The 14200-nt window shown below is 57.0% G+C and overlaps 1 protein-coding gene across 1 annotated transcript; it reads right to left on the bottom strand.

Annotated features, from left to right (window-relative positions):
- Nucleotides 1–5012: 5012 nt before the first annotated feature.
- Nucleotides 5013–6696, bottom strand: LOC136372690 (forkhead box protein J1-like). The gene is made up of 3 exons (XM_066337420.1): nt 6157–6696; nt 5675–6029; nt 5013–5467 (listed from the first exon to the last, which is right to left on the bottom strand). The coding sequence occupies exons 1-3, from the start codon at nt 6694–6696 to the stop codon at nt 5013–5015; spliced, it is 1350 nt and encodes a 449-aa protein (XP_066193517.1).
- Nucleotides 6697–14200: the final 7504 nt, after the last annotated feature.

Genomic DNA, 14200 nt, shown 5'->3' with positions numbered 1-14200 from the left:
GATGCCTTTGGGTTGCTGCAGTAACACTCAAATCTGGGTAAAAGTAGAATAAATTCTGGTGGTTTTGTCTTTTGGGGAAGCACTGTCCCCAAAAGGACACGGCCCCACTCTGGGGGATCCATCTGGGGACAGATTTGGAGTCACCCTCTCCAGGACACTGGGATGGGGTGAGCAGGGGACCCGTGAGGGTGAAAAACACGGGAAAATAAGATTTTGACTCTCAGCCTGTGTCACCTCTGAGTCCCACATCACCCCTCAGCCCCCTGTCACCTTTGAACCTGTGTCACCTGTGAGTCCCATGTCACCCCTCAGCCCTGTGTCACCTCTGAGCCTTTGTCACCTCTCAGCCCTGTGTGACCTCTTGGATCTGTGTCACTTCTGAGCCCCATGTCACCTCTGAGCCCCGTGTCACCTCTGAGCCCCCTGTCACCCCTCAGTTTTGTGTCACCCCCGAGCCCCCTGTCACCCCTCAGCTTTGTGCCACCCCTCAGCCCTGCGTGACCTCTCGGATCCGTGTCACCCCTGAGCCCTTTGTCACTTCTTAGCCTGCATCATCCCTCCCTCTGTGTCCCCTCCGAGCCTGTGTCACCTCCGAGCTTTTGTCACCTCTCAGCCCTTGTCACCACATCCTGGGGCCACGCCAGCTGCGGCGGCGGGTGGCGGAAGGTGTCCTCCTTGTTCCTGCCGGTGCCGGGCGCGGGGCCGTGCTGTCCCCGGGCCGGTGACGATGCTGCCGGGGTGGCGGTGGCCCCGGGGTGACCCGGCCGTGTCCGTGCGGGCGCTCTACAGTTACCGGTACCGGGCGGGGGACGGGCGGGACGTGGCCATGACCGCGGGCGAGCGGCTGCTGCTGCTCCGCAGGGCCACCCCGGACTGGTGGCAGGTGCGGCGGCCCGGGGACCCGCCCTGGGCTCGTCCCTTCTTTGTCCCCGCCGCTTACGTGGCCGAGGAGGAGCCGGGGAACAGCGGGAGGCAGAGCCCCGGGACCCCCACGGGTGAGTGGGGCTGGGGAGTGGGGTGGGGACACTGCGACAATGGAGCTGCGGGGCTGAGATGGCACCGGGGCTTCGGAGAGTGGGGACAGCGCTGGGGGTGCCGGGCTGGGGCACTTTGGGGATGGGGGCACCTTTGGGGGCACTTTGGGGCACCTTTGGGGGCACTTTGGGGACACTTTGGGGCTGGGCGCTCCTTTGGGGGGCACACTTGGACTGGGGGCCCCTTTGGGGGCACACTGAGGATGGGGGCACCTTTGGGGGCTTCTTTGGGGGGACATTGGGGCTGGGGACACCTTTGGGGGCACACTGGAACTGAGGACCCCTTTGGGGCACCTTTGGGGGCACACTGGGACTGGGGGCTTCTTGGGGGGGACATTGGGGCTGAGGAGACCTTTGGGGGCACACTGGAGCTGGGGGCTCCTTTGGGGGTGACTTTGGGGGTACCTTTGGGGGCACAGGGTCGGAGGCGCCCGCGAGGGACGCCGAGGGCTGGAATGTCACGGGCTGGGGAGCCCGGGGACACACTGGTGGCACTGGGAGCACTGGGGGACACTGGAGCTGCGGCCCGGGGGTTTGGGGTGTCTGCGCTCCCCACCCGCTGCACAGAGGATTATTTGGGGTGTTATTTGCACTTCCTTTCGGCCCCCAGGTCTGGGGGTGCCCCAGCGCTGCTCACGGGGGGGGTCCCCTGTGTGTGTCCCCCAGGTGCCGGTGGCCTCAGCACCAACCAGCCGCAGGACGGAGCCCCCCCTTGCCCCCAGCAGGGCTCTGGGGTGAGCGGTGACACCCCCTGACCCCCGGACCCCCGGACCCCCTCTGCACCCCCATTCCCCAACCCCCTGACCTCAAACCTCAGCCCCGCGCCGGGATTTGGGGGACAGGGCGGGGGGCGCTGGGGGGATGAGGGGGACATTGAGGGGGACATTGAGGGGGACACTGAGGGGGACATTGAGGGGTCAGGAGGGGCCTGGGGGGGGGGGGCCGGGGGCCGTGGGGGCAGAGGGGGGCTGGGCACAGCGGGGACACGGGACACAGCGGGACAGGGGACACGGCAGTGACACGGGACACAGCGGGGACACGGGACACAGCAGTGACACGGGACACAGCGGGACAGGGGACACAGCGAGGACAGGGGACAGAGCAAGGACAGGGGACACAGCAGTGACACGGGACACAGCAGGGACACGGGACACAGCGGGGACAGGGGACAGAGCGGGGACAGGGGGCACTGCCCGTGTCCCTCATCCAGTTCAGTCCTGTCCCCCCCAGGTGCCCGCCCCGGGACCCTCCAAGGAGGAGAAGGAGGAGAAGCCGCGGCCGCGCCCCCCCGTGCCCACAGGACCCCCCCTGGAGGTTTTGGGCTCCTGGGAGCGGCACCGGGACCCCGAGAGCGGCCGCTGCTTCTTCTACAGCCCCGAGAGCGGCACCAGCTCCTGGAAACCGCCCCGGCGACACCGGCCCCGCGGGGACACGGCGGCGGGGGGCCCCCAAAACAAGTGGGCACCGGGGCTGGGGGTACCCGGGGGTGGGCACAGATCCCACCCTCGTGTCTCCTTCGCCTCCTCCTTGCTCCTGTTGTGTCCCCAGTGTCCCCTGTGTTGCCCTGACGTTCCCCCTCTCGCCCCCCGCTCCTCCATCCTCCCGATTTATCTTCTGTCCCCATCCTGACTGAGGGGTGACCTGGGGGTGGGTTTGGGGGGCTATGGGGAGGGTCCCCCACACTGTCCCTGTCCCCCCAGCAGGTGACCCACGGCCGGATCCTCCCCCAGCACCGCCCCGAGCCGCCCCCGCCCGTGAGTGGGGATGTCGGGGGGCTCGAGGGTTCGGTGCTGACCGCACCCATGGGTGCTGCACAGGAGCGGGGTCACCCGGGAGGGGCTGGGGGTGGGTGTTCTCCGGGCCTGGGGACTCGGGGAGGGGCTCTTCTTCAGGGGCTGTGCCTGGCTGGGGTCTCCGGGGGGGTTTGGGGGGTCCCTGTGGGAGTGGGGGGCACAGGGGGTGACTCTGAGGCTCTGGGAGTGGGGAGCAGGGGGAGAGGGCTGTGAGGGAGTTTGGGGTGCTGTGGAGGGATTTGGGGGAATTGAGGAATTTGGGGTGCTGTGGAGGGATTGAGAGGACTGTGGAGGAGTTTGGGGTGCTGTGGAGGGATTTGGGGGGCTGTAGAAGATTTTGGGGTGCTGTGGAGGGATTTAGGGGGGCTGTGGAGGGATTTAGGGGGTCTGTGGAGGGATTGGGGGGATTGTGGAAGTGGAGGGGACAGTCACCCCTGACACGTGGCTCCCCACAGTGCCCGGGCTGCAGCCCCCCAAGAGCACGGTGGGTTTTGGGGGGCTTTGCTGGCCTGGGCCCTCGGCTGCCTGGAGCTGGAAGAAGATCTCCAGGTGAGTGAGCCGGGCCCCCAGGCTGGGGAAATGGGGGGCCTCAAACCAGGGGCTGGGGGGCTCCTCGGGACAGCCCAGGGTCCCCAAAAGGGAACAGAAATTGCTCTTGGTGCCCTTCCCCGGGGGGCAGCCCAGACCCCCTTGGGTTCGGGGCACCCCCAAAGTCCCCCATTGTCCAGAAACTGGTCCCAGTGACCTTCCCTGCCCTGTCACCGCCCTGTCACCGCCCTGTCACCGCCCTGTCACCGCCCTCCGTTCCCTCCTGCATCCAGCCAGCCCCGTTTGTCCCCCACCTCTCCCCGCCCCAGTTTGCCCAGTGCCCCCCTCCCAGTGTCGCTGTCCTGGGGTGACAGTGGCTGGAGCAGGGACCCACGAGAGCCGCTGGTCACTCCGCTCTGGTGCTGGACAGAGCAGTGAGAATTGAACAGAGGGATCCTGGGTTGAGATAAGGACCAGGAGAGGTCACTCACTGTGCACGAGGCGTATTTTAAATCAGGATGAATAATGACTTTCTTTCCTCGGCTCAGTTCCAGAGCCCAGCTGAGGACTCCGGGTTTTTGCTGTCTGGGCAGCGGTTCTCCTGGAATGCTGGATCGGAACAAAGCCCCACCTGTGCCCCGGGTGGTGGCACATTTCCGAGATCAGGAGTGCTGGAAAAAGCTTGTTCACCACATACGACACACTCACAGTGCAGTTCTTCTACTCTAATTTTTTAATCTATCTCTTAAAAATTGTTAATTAAATAAATAAAAAAAAAAAAGCCGAAATGGCCAGGTATCTGTGGAGTTCTTTGACATCACTCCTCAAGCAAAAAACAGAACAGAAAACAGCAAAAAGAAACCTCGTCCATAAACCCATCTACACCCACCCCCCAAAGCCCCTCTAAAATCCATATAACCTAATCTTATCTAATCTTATTTAATCTTATCTTATCTAATCTAATATTATATAATCTTATCTAATAAAATATAATGTGATATAATGTGATAATATATCATCTACCATATATTATCTAAAAAAATATCATCTATCAGTCATCTATCATTTATAATCTATCAATTGTCTATCATTTATCACCTATCATCTATCAATCACCTATCATCTACCATCTATCAATCATCTATTGATCATCTATTGATCATCTATTGATCATCTATCGATCATCTACCGATCATCTATCGTCTATAATAAAGTCACAGTCCCGGGTGGAGCAGCTCCAGGGCCGGGTGGGGACAGGCAGAGGGACAATCCCGGCTCTCAGCACACCGAGCTCGTGTTGAGACACTGCTGAGGATCCAGCCCTGGCTCGTGCCTCAGTTTCCCCCGTGGGAATTGCTGTGCTGGGAGCTGCCCTGAGCTGGGCTGGGCAGATCCCCCCGGCCAACAGGGAAGGAGCTCGGCCAGTGGCAAAAGTGGAGCTCTTCTCCACTTGGTTTGCTTTATTCTATCTCTTAAAAAACTGTCAATAAAATAAAATAAAAATTTGAAGTGGAGTTTTTAAACGTCACTCCTGAAGCAAAAAAAAAAATAAACCAGAAAGCAGCACAAAGAAAACTTGTCCATAAAATCATCTACACCCACCCCTCAAAGCCCCTCCTAAATCTATCTCTATAAATATCACCGAACCAAATCTAATCTAATCCAGCCTAAACTCATCTTCTAGCTCTAACAGAGTTTTAAAGGGATCCAGAGAGACCAAATCCATGAGATCCAGGCTGCCCAAAGAGGCCTGGATGTTTCCAGCCCCCGGCTCCCCGGAGAGGCAGCTGGGGACGCTCCCTGGTATCTCCTCGTTCCAGGCAGCCTCCAGGAAAGCCGAGGCATTCAGGGTTTCATCCGAGCCCGGCTTGGTGAGACAGGCCTCGGGGAGGATTTGCTGCCGCCCTGGTGCCTCTGCCGGGTTCAGGGGGAATGTTTCGGGCGAGGTGAAAGGCGGGAGCTCCAGTTGGTCGAGAGCGCAGAAATCTCCGGGCTCCAGGGAGGAGAGCAGAGCTTCCCAGTCAGTGCTGACTTTCAGCTCGGTCAGCTCACCCGGCTCCTCCAGGCTGCCCTGGGCACGGCTGGGCACACAGGAGGCCTCGGCCGCCGGTGGTGTGGGGCACAGCTCGGGGCACTGCTCTGGGCACTGCTGTGGGCACAGCTCGGGGCACAGCTCCATGTACTGCTCTGTGCACTGCTGCGGGGACTGCTGTGGGCACTGCTGTGGGCACTGCTCTGGGCACAGCTCCGGGCACAGCTCCGTGTACTGCTGCGGGCACAGCTCTGTGCACTGCTCCGGGTACTCCTCCGGGTACTGCTCCGGGTACTGCTGCGGGTACTGCTCAGGGCACTGCTGCCCCTCTCCGTTCCCCACGGCATTGTTGTTGTGGTTGCTCTCAAACTCCTCGAACTGTCGGAGCAGCTGCTGCAGCTCGGCGCCCACCTCCAGGTGGCCCTGGGGGCTGGGGACACGCCGGGCTGTCTGCTGGCTTCTCCTGCCCGACACAGGCGGGATGTGCTCTGGGAAGCGCCTGTGCCCCTCGGAGGGGCTGTTCTTGAGCCACTCGGCGTATTGAGGGTGAAGCTTCCAAAAGGCGCCTCTGCCCGGCTCCCCCTTCTCCCGGGGCACCTTGACGAAGCGCTTGTTGATGCACAGGTTGTGGCGGATGGAGCTCTAGATGCAAAAGAGAGCAAACCCCAGGGCTGAAGTCCTGCCAGCGGCACGGGCACGGCCACGGGCCCCTGCCTTGAGGGCTGGGAGCTGAGCAAAGAGCCCCGGGCGGCTCCAAACCTCCTCCTACCTGCCAGCTGGGATGAGCGCGGCGGAAATAGCTGAAGTTGTCCCTGATCCACTTGCAGATGGCTGCCAGGGTGAGCTTGGGCTGGCCGCTGGCCTCTATGGCCATGCAGATGAGGGTGGCGTAGGAGTAGGGCGGCCTGACGTGCGGGTTGGTGCTGTAGTCGATGTCCCCGGGGGACAGAGGGGACCAGGGCACGGCCTGGCCCGCGGGCACCGCGCCCTCGTAGGCAGCAAAGGAGGAGGAGGAGGAGGAGGAGGAGGAGGAGGAGGAGGAAGAGGACGCGGGCGCGCCGGGAAAGTCGATGTAGTGGCAGACCTCCTCAGAGGTCAGGGGAAAGCCCGGGCACTGGAAATCCACCAGGCTCACCACATTCTCCCAGATGCTGCAGCGATCATCGGGATCCTGGGGGATGGGCTCCAAGCCGATGTGGGCGCCCGTGAGGCCGGCCAGCCACAGCAGGTTGGGCTCGGCAGAGTGCTGCTGCTCCTCGCTGGAGCTGCACTGTGCCTCAGCGGCGAGCTCGGGGCTGGGGCACACCATGGCCTCGGCGCCGGGCAGGGCTGGCGGGAGGCGACGCGCGGAGCAGATGCTGCAGGGAGAAGAGGCAAAGGGATGAGGTTCAGCGAGGAGCGGGCACTGCCCGGCACCCGGACACGGCTCGGTGTTCCCGGTGCCGCTGGGGGAAACGCGTCCCCGGGGCGCGGGGCACGGGAACCGCAACGCCTGTCCCGAGGGGCTTCAGCAACCCTCCGAGCCTCGGGGAAATTCCCTCGAAGGCCCAGTGCCACCCAAAGCCATCCCCCCAGTGCCCAGCGAGCTTTTGACCACAGAAAGAACGAAAGAAATCAACATCTCCTCCCTGCTTTTAAACAACACAAATCCAGTCCTGCCATCCCACCGAGCAAGGTGGCTTCTCACACCTCCACCCTACAGACCCGAAAATACTCGTCCCTCCCCTGCCACCCCACCCCATCCCATCCCCGCCACCAACTCCCTTCGCTTTGATGCTGTTTTCCATTTCTCCCTTGTCCCCAAACCCAACCTGGAGCAGGGAGCGAGCCCAAGCGCAGCGTCTCTCGGAGCGAACCGGCAGCTTCAGGCCGAGCAGAGGATGCGGGGATGGATCCGGGCTTCAAAGCCGGAATAGCGGCGTGGCTTTTCAGCCGGGAGAGCGAAAACCAGAGCGAGAACCAGAGCGAGAAAGCGCGGCCAGAGCGCAGCAGCGGCGGCTGTGCGGGCTGTAGCGGCGCTGAGCGGCGGGAGCGCTGCGGAACCCACGGCTCGCGGGGGACGCGGCGGTTTGGAGCGGAGCGCTCGCGGGACGCTCCCACGAACGGGCATTTCCTCGGCCGGCCGCTTAACGGGCTCCTTTGGCGCTTTGGCGGCGCGCAGCCCAGCCCCGGCCGGTTCCCGCTGCCCCTCGAGGGCATCCCCCGGGAGATTTCTCTCGGTGCTTTGGTCGCTGCAGCCCCCGGCCAGTCCGTGCCCACTCGGCCCAGCCCCGCGGGTGGCGTGGGTCAGGACAGGGAGCGTGGGTTTTTGAAGAGTAGGAGCGCACCTGACACGACAAAGCAAAGACTTTTCCCCCCACAAGTGGAAAAAAAGAAGGGGCAAAAGGGAGGCGGAGATCTCGCCGCCCTCCGGGGTGCCCGAGGAGGGGACAGTGCCCAGGGGTGCCAGGGGACCCGGCGTGCGCAGAGCCGGGGCTGCAGCCAGTGCCAGCAGCCCCCAGCGCTGTGACCTGTCCCCCAATGCTGTGACCTGCCCCCCTCCGCCCCAAGGCTGTGTTCTGCTCCCCCAAGGTCGTCCTGCCCTCCAGGGCTGTGTCCTGACCTCCTCAATGCTGTGACCTGCCCCCTAAATCTGTGTCCAGCCCCCCAAGGCTATGACCTGCCCCCCCAATGCTATGTCCTGCCCCCCCAAGGCTGTGTCTTGCCCCCCAAATCTGTGTCCAGCCCCCTAAGGCTGTCTCCTGCCCCCCAAGAGCACCCTCAGCCCTTTGGCTGCCCCCCGTGCCCCCACCCCGACTCTGGCACCTGATGTATCCACAGCCCTGAGGGTGAAGCTGGGGGCGGGGGTAGAGCCCCATTTAAAGCATTCGAGGGGTGTGCCCTTGTTGAAACCACAAGATCACAGCCCGAGGTTTGTAAGAGAAATCCCCCCCTGAGCCCTGAGCCTCCCCAGGGGTCTCCAGGAGCCCCGGCCCCGCCGATGCTTCTGGCCCCTCCTTTTGAGACGGGCTCCCTTTGGCCAAGAAACCGCTTTTGGATCCTCACGCTGGGTGCTCGGGGTGAATTTCACGGCTTTTCCCAACAGGCGGCTCCATGAGCTGGAGCTGTGGAAGGGTTGCAGTGGGGATACAAGAGCCGGACTCTTGAGCTTTGTCCTCCTGTTACCTTTAGTGTGGTGCCGTCCCTGGTGCCGTCTGTGGACTCGATAGTTTCTGATATTTCTGATATTTTGAGAGCTAGCTCTTCTCAAGGGAAACTTTTGAACTGTGGTGTTTGTTTTTTTGTTTTTTTTTTTTTTTTTTTTTTTTTTTTTTTTTTTTTTTTTTTTTTTTTTTTTTTTTTTTTTTTTTTCCCAAAGCAGCCTCGTGTAAGCAATATTCCTTTCCCATAACAACAGGAGCTGTTCGTTATTTCTGTTACTCAGGGAGAGGTGTCAGTCCTATGGACCAACAACGTGACTTTTAGCCCAGCGTGTTGTAAAAGGGCTGAATGAATCGTAAATAAAACCTTCTGATTTCTGCTGCCTCCCGGCTGGAGTCAAACATCTTTATTTCGTGTCCTATCGCGACAGTCGTTCAATCGGGATGAAGAACGGGGCTGAGAAGCAAAGTGCAGATACCAGGGGGGGTGGGGCAGTGCCAGACTTCCATTTCCACCTCGTGTCTGTGTGAATTTATGTGTTTTAGTTTTTCTGAGGGTTCTGATTCAATCCGTACATTTCTGGGCACTCCCGGGTCTGTATGGATTTGGCCCAGGGGAATTCGTACTCCCAACATCTCCCCGCTCTCTTTGAGCCCTGAAGGCTCCCTTAATTGCTTCATTAATCGTTTGTTGAATGCATTGGAGCAATTAAGGCATCATTATCAGCACAATTATTGCGATGACTAATATGTATAGACCCATTCTTAAAATCTCTTTCACCCATGACATTAAATTCCGTCTCTCTAATAGACTATCCAAACCCCATCGTCAATTCTAATTTTTGACACACCCTCCTTAAGTTGTGATATAGTCTTATGAATAGATTCTGAGTGATCCGATAAATTCATACAACACATTCCTCCAAAACCTTCACGCCCGTGTCCACGTGCCAGTGAGAGAAATCATTAAACGCAGATTGAATTAAAGAAACACGATTGTCCCAATTAATCTGATTTTTGTGCAGTCGGGGTTGGAGGCAGCAAGAACTCCCTCAGGTGACACTTTGGTGAGCTGTTTTCAACTTTCATTCCCGGACTCAGCGGGAATGAAAAAGCTCCTCTGGGGTTCCTGTGTCCTCTGGAGTGCGGCACAAATAAGGGTTATACTTAGAAGGGGAAGATCAGCGCGATCTTTGTGTCCGGACCCAGTCGGTTTGGAGCGGGGACGTTTCCCGTTTGGGTGCGCACTTTGGGGCGAATTCCGAGAGATTTGCTTCCTTTGTAAATGCACAGCGGCATCGTGTGGTTGTTTTAGATCAGCTGCGTGCACCCGTTCGTTCCTGCCTTCCCCCTGAACGCAGCTCCGTCATTTCCATCTGGAACCCACAGAGGAGACGAGGGTTGTTCCACGTTCGCTTTGAGAGATATCAACAACACCCTGAGCACCCGGGCTAAGAGTTTCCTTCCTTTCCTTTCCTTTCCTTTCCTTTCCTTTCCTTTCCTTTCCTTTCCTTTCCTTTCCTTCCTTTCCTTTCCTTTCCTTTCCTTTCCTTTCCTTTCCTTTCCTTTCCTTTCCTTCCTTTCCTTTCCTTCCTTTCCTTTCCTTTTTCCTTTCCTTTCCTTTCCTTTCCTTTTCCTTTTTTTCCTTTCCTTTCCTTTCCTTTCCTTTCCTTTCCTTTCCTTTCCTTTCCTTTACTTTACTTTCCTTTCCTTTCCTGTCCTTTCCTTTTCTTTCCTTTTCCTTTTCCTTTCCTTTCCTTTCCTTTTCCTTTCCTTTCCTTTCCTTTCCTTTCCTTTCCTTTCCTTTCCTTTCCTTTCCTTTCCTTTCCTTTCCTTTCCTTTCCTTTCCCTTTCCTTTTCCTTTCCTTTTCCTTTCCTTTCCTTTTCCTTTCCTTTCCTTTCCTTTCCTTTCCTTTCCTTTCCTTTCCTTTCCTTTCCTTTCCTTCCTTTCCTTTCCTTTCCTTTCCTTTCCTTTCCTTTCCTTTCCTTTCCTTTCCTTCCTTTCCTTTCCTTTTCCTTTCCTTTCCTTTCCTTTCCTTTCCTTTCCTTTCCTTTCCTTTTTCCTTTCCTTTCCTTTCCTTTCCTTTCCTTTCCTTTCCTTTCCTTTCCTTTCCTTTCCTTTCCTTTCCTTTTCCTTTCCTTTTCCTTTCTCTACACTCTTTCTTTCGCTCCTGCAGAGCTCCTGAACCCGAAGGAGCTGCATCGAGGGTAAATATTGCTCACAAAAGGCGCCCTCTCTGCCAGCTGCTGCCGTCTCCAAACGTGCCTCAAACCCTGTGAAAAGCACCTCCTCGCCCGGAGTCCGGCGCTCCCCGGCTCAGCCGCATGTGCCACCCCCGTCTTTCACTCTCGCAGAGCCCAGCTTCAAAACTTACCGTGTCCATTGTTCCCGGCCCAAAAGCCCAAGGACGAAAAGGAAGCGCTGATTTTCCCTTTCCCCTCGCGGCTCGGGAAGCGCAGCGCGCACAGGTCCGTGCGCTCCATCCCGGGTACGCTCAGCGCCTTTCCCGGAGGGCAGACAACCTTCCTCGGCTGGTCCCACAGAAAAGGGCTCCCGGAGAAAGAGCCCGTGCTGGAATTCCCTTTCCTTTTGCAGCCTGTGAACTGCCCAGCCGGCAAGGAGAAGATTCGTCTTCCCTCCCAGCTACAGGCACCATCACGTTCGTTCAGCCTCCAGGAGCCAGGAGCCACAAAGGATCACTCGGTGCCGCCGCACAAACGCGGCCAGAAAAGCGCCGGGATTTACCTGGGCACGGTCAGAACAACCACACGATGCCGCTGTGCTTTTGCAAAGGAGGCAAACACACCTCGCTCGTCTCGGAATCACCCAACGCGTGCGCCCAAGCTGAAAAGGTCCCCGCTCTCAAACCGGGTCCGGACAAAAAGATTGGGCTGATCTTCCCCTGCCGAGTAAAACCTCTCGTTTGCGCCACGCTCAAGAGGACACAGGAACCTCATTGGCACTAAGGAGGATTTTCAGTCCCGTTGAGTCCGGCTACGAAGTTGAAAACATCGGGCAAAACCGCAGCTCGCCAAAGTGTCAGCTGGGAGATCTGCTGCTGCCTCCAAAGTGGAGCACGCATGGCAAAGGAAAGGCAAGAGATGGTTTGGAATGGCAAAGAAATGCAATGTCGGGGAGGGAAAGGCGAGGCAAGGCTGGGGAGGGGACACAAGGCAGAGAGGATCACAGCAGGAGCAGGCAAGAGAAGGCAAATAAAGGTGGGAAGTCAAGGTGGTGCATGGTGAGAAAGGCAAGGGAGCTGAAGGAAAGACAAGGAGGGGAAGATAAAACCAGAGGGGGTTTGGCAAGGCCGGGCAAACCAGAGGAGAGGCAGGCGAAACAAGGCCAGGGAAGGGAGCGGTGGGTGGGGGATGGATGTGAAAGGCAGTGGAGGGTTGGGCAAAGGAGGGGAGGAGGGGGGTTTGCCAGGAGAGGCAGGTACCAGGAGAGGCAGAGCTCTAGGGAGAGCAGGCAGGGCCGGGAAAAAGGCAGTGGGGAAATCAAAGCGGGTGAGCAAGGGGATGGAAAGGAATATGGAGGGGTTGGTAATGCAATGCCAGGGGAGAGCAGGCGAGACTGAGGAGGGGCAAGCAAGGCAGAGCAAGGTGTTTCCATTGCCTTGCCTTGGGGGAACTGACCGTGCTCAGAACATGGATTCTCAGCCCCCAGGCAGTGGCTTGAAGCCTGTGGGAAAGACAACTACAGAACGCTCTCAGTCTGGCCTGAGGAATCATTAGGAAGAACCCAAAACAATCCTTGTAGACACCCTCCTCCTGACTCCTGGTGTTTTTCTAACTTGTTGTTTACTTGTAAGAAGATGGTCGAGAGATGTTGTTCTGAATGACCAGTCACATTGGTTATACCAAAACTTGTATAAAAGAGTCTGTCTCTCAATAAACTGGTGCTATAAGCCCTACAAAGCAACTGGACTTCACGTGTCATTATCTGAGCCATCCCAAATCGTGACGATATTGCCTTGCCCTTTTTACCCCTTCCCTGCCTTTGTCTTCCACGTCCATCCCCCAGCTTACCTTGCCTGGCCTGGCCTTCTCCAACCTTGTCCTGCCTCACTGACCCCTCCATGTCATTCTCTTGCTCTTCCTACCACTTCTTTAGCTTGCATTGCCTTTCTCACCCATCCCTCACCTTGACTTCTCGATCCCTTTTTTCCCTGGACTTCCTTTCCCTTGCCTGATCCTCTTCTGATCCTCACTGCTTTGCCTGTCCCTCCCTTGTGTTGCCTTGCCTTTCTTACCTGACATTTTAATACCTGGACATGCTTTCTGCTGCCTCACTGACCCCTCTGTGTCCTTCCCACCACTCCATTGCTTTCCTTGCCCTGCTCACCCATCCTCCTCCTCAAACTCCTCCCTCTTTGTTCCTGGCTTTTTTCTCCTTGCCTGTTTCCCCTGTGAGTGTGGTGTCCTTACCTGCCTCTCCATTGATTTGCCTTGCCTCTCCCACCCCGTCCCAAATATTCTTGCCATTCCTGACCATCCCTTCCCAGTTTTATCTTCTTTTTTTATCTTCTTTCTTCTTTCTTTAGCTTCTTTTCCTCTTCAGGCAGGAGCCAGGGTTAATACATGGGAGTCACAGGGTCATGTTCAGACTCGGTGTTTATTATTTCTTATCCATATCACAGCCTCACAAGCCCTGAGCTCTAACTAACAAGTTAGAAAATGAAGGTAAAATGGAGCACCTCTAACTCTTTCCGAGGTTATTTAAGTGGTAATCACCCAATAACGAGGTGACACCTACATTATTTTTGTTTCTGACATTATTTATATTTTATATAAATTTATATATAAATTTTATATAATTCTGACATTATTTTTACATTATTTATATTTCTGACACTATAATGACCACCCAAAGCCTGCAATGCTGACCTTTTCCACCCAATTACAGAAAACCACCCGAACCCATGATGATGACGGTTTGCTGGGTTTTTTGTACCACTATATTTGTATTTTTTAATATTCCTAGTAAAGCGCTGTTAATTCCTATTCCCATATCTTTGCCTGAAAGCCCCTTAATTGCAAAATTATAATAATTGAGAGGGAGGGGGTTTACCTTCTCCATTCCAAGGGGAGCTCCAGCTTTTCCCTGGCAGATATCTGTCTTTCCAAACCAAGGCAGATGAACTTTTGGAGAGAAGGGGGCTCCGATTTTCCTGCCGTGGCTGTCCCAGGTGGAGGCAGTGAAAAAAGAGAGGGGAAATAACGGGGAAGAAACTTCTTTCCTGCGTCCAAAAACATTAGTTACCGCAGCAACAGTGGCCAAAAAGGTATTGTGAGATTCTCCAACACACCGAGAGGAATAAAAGAGGTTTTCTGCCTCGGGCTGACTCGGCTTGGGGAACCTGCCCCAGGCAACTCTCTTGGCATCTGGGCAAGAACAAAAGAGAGAATTCTGTGAGCCTGTTCCTGTCTTTTCAAGGGACTCCCCAAACCTCCCCCTCTGCAAACCAGGGTAAAACACTCCAGCTCTGCGGAGTCCTAAAGGGACAGCGACACAAACTGCGTGGATTGGGACAGGAGAAATATGGAACACAACAGACATTTTATGAGGCACCCAGGACAGGGGGTGAACGCTGGGGATGTGTGAGAAAGGCAGTTCGAGGTGAGGGAGGGGAAGCAGGGCAAGGAAAATCGAGGTTGGGCTTAAAAGGC

The sequence above is a fragment of the Sylvia atricapilla genome, chromosome 29, assembly GCF_009819655.1.
Source record: "Sylvia atricapilla isolate bSylAtr1 chromosome 29, bSylAtr1.pri, whole genome shotgun sequence".
In the NCBI taxonomy this organism is placed as follows: domain Eukaryota; kingdom Metazoa; phylum Chordata; class Aves; order Passeriformes; family Sylviidae; genus Sylvia; species Sylvia atricapilla.
Note: the sequence above shows the minus strand (reverse complement) of the source record. Positions and strands in the feature narration are given on the sequence as shown.

What these genes read in the sequence shown, in the direction of transcription:
- LOC136372690 (XM_066337420.1), bottom strand. Translation starts at nt 6,696, where the DNA reads ATGGTGTGCCCCAGCCCCGAGCTCGCCGCTGAGGCACAGTGCAGCTCC. An exon ending in GCGCTCATCCCAGCTGGCAG is followed by an intron (nt 6,030 to 6,156) that starts GTAGGAGGAGGT and finishes TTTTGCATCTAG; the next exon opens with AGCTCCATCCGCCACAACCT. An exon ending in GTACCCGCAGCAGTACCCGG is followed by an intron (nt 5,468 to 5,674) that starts AGCAGTACCCGG and finishes TGTGCCCCACAC; the next exon opens with CACCGGCGGCCGAGGCCTCC.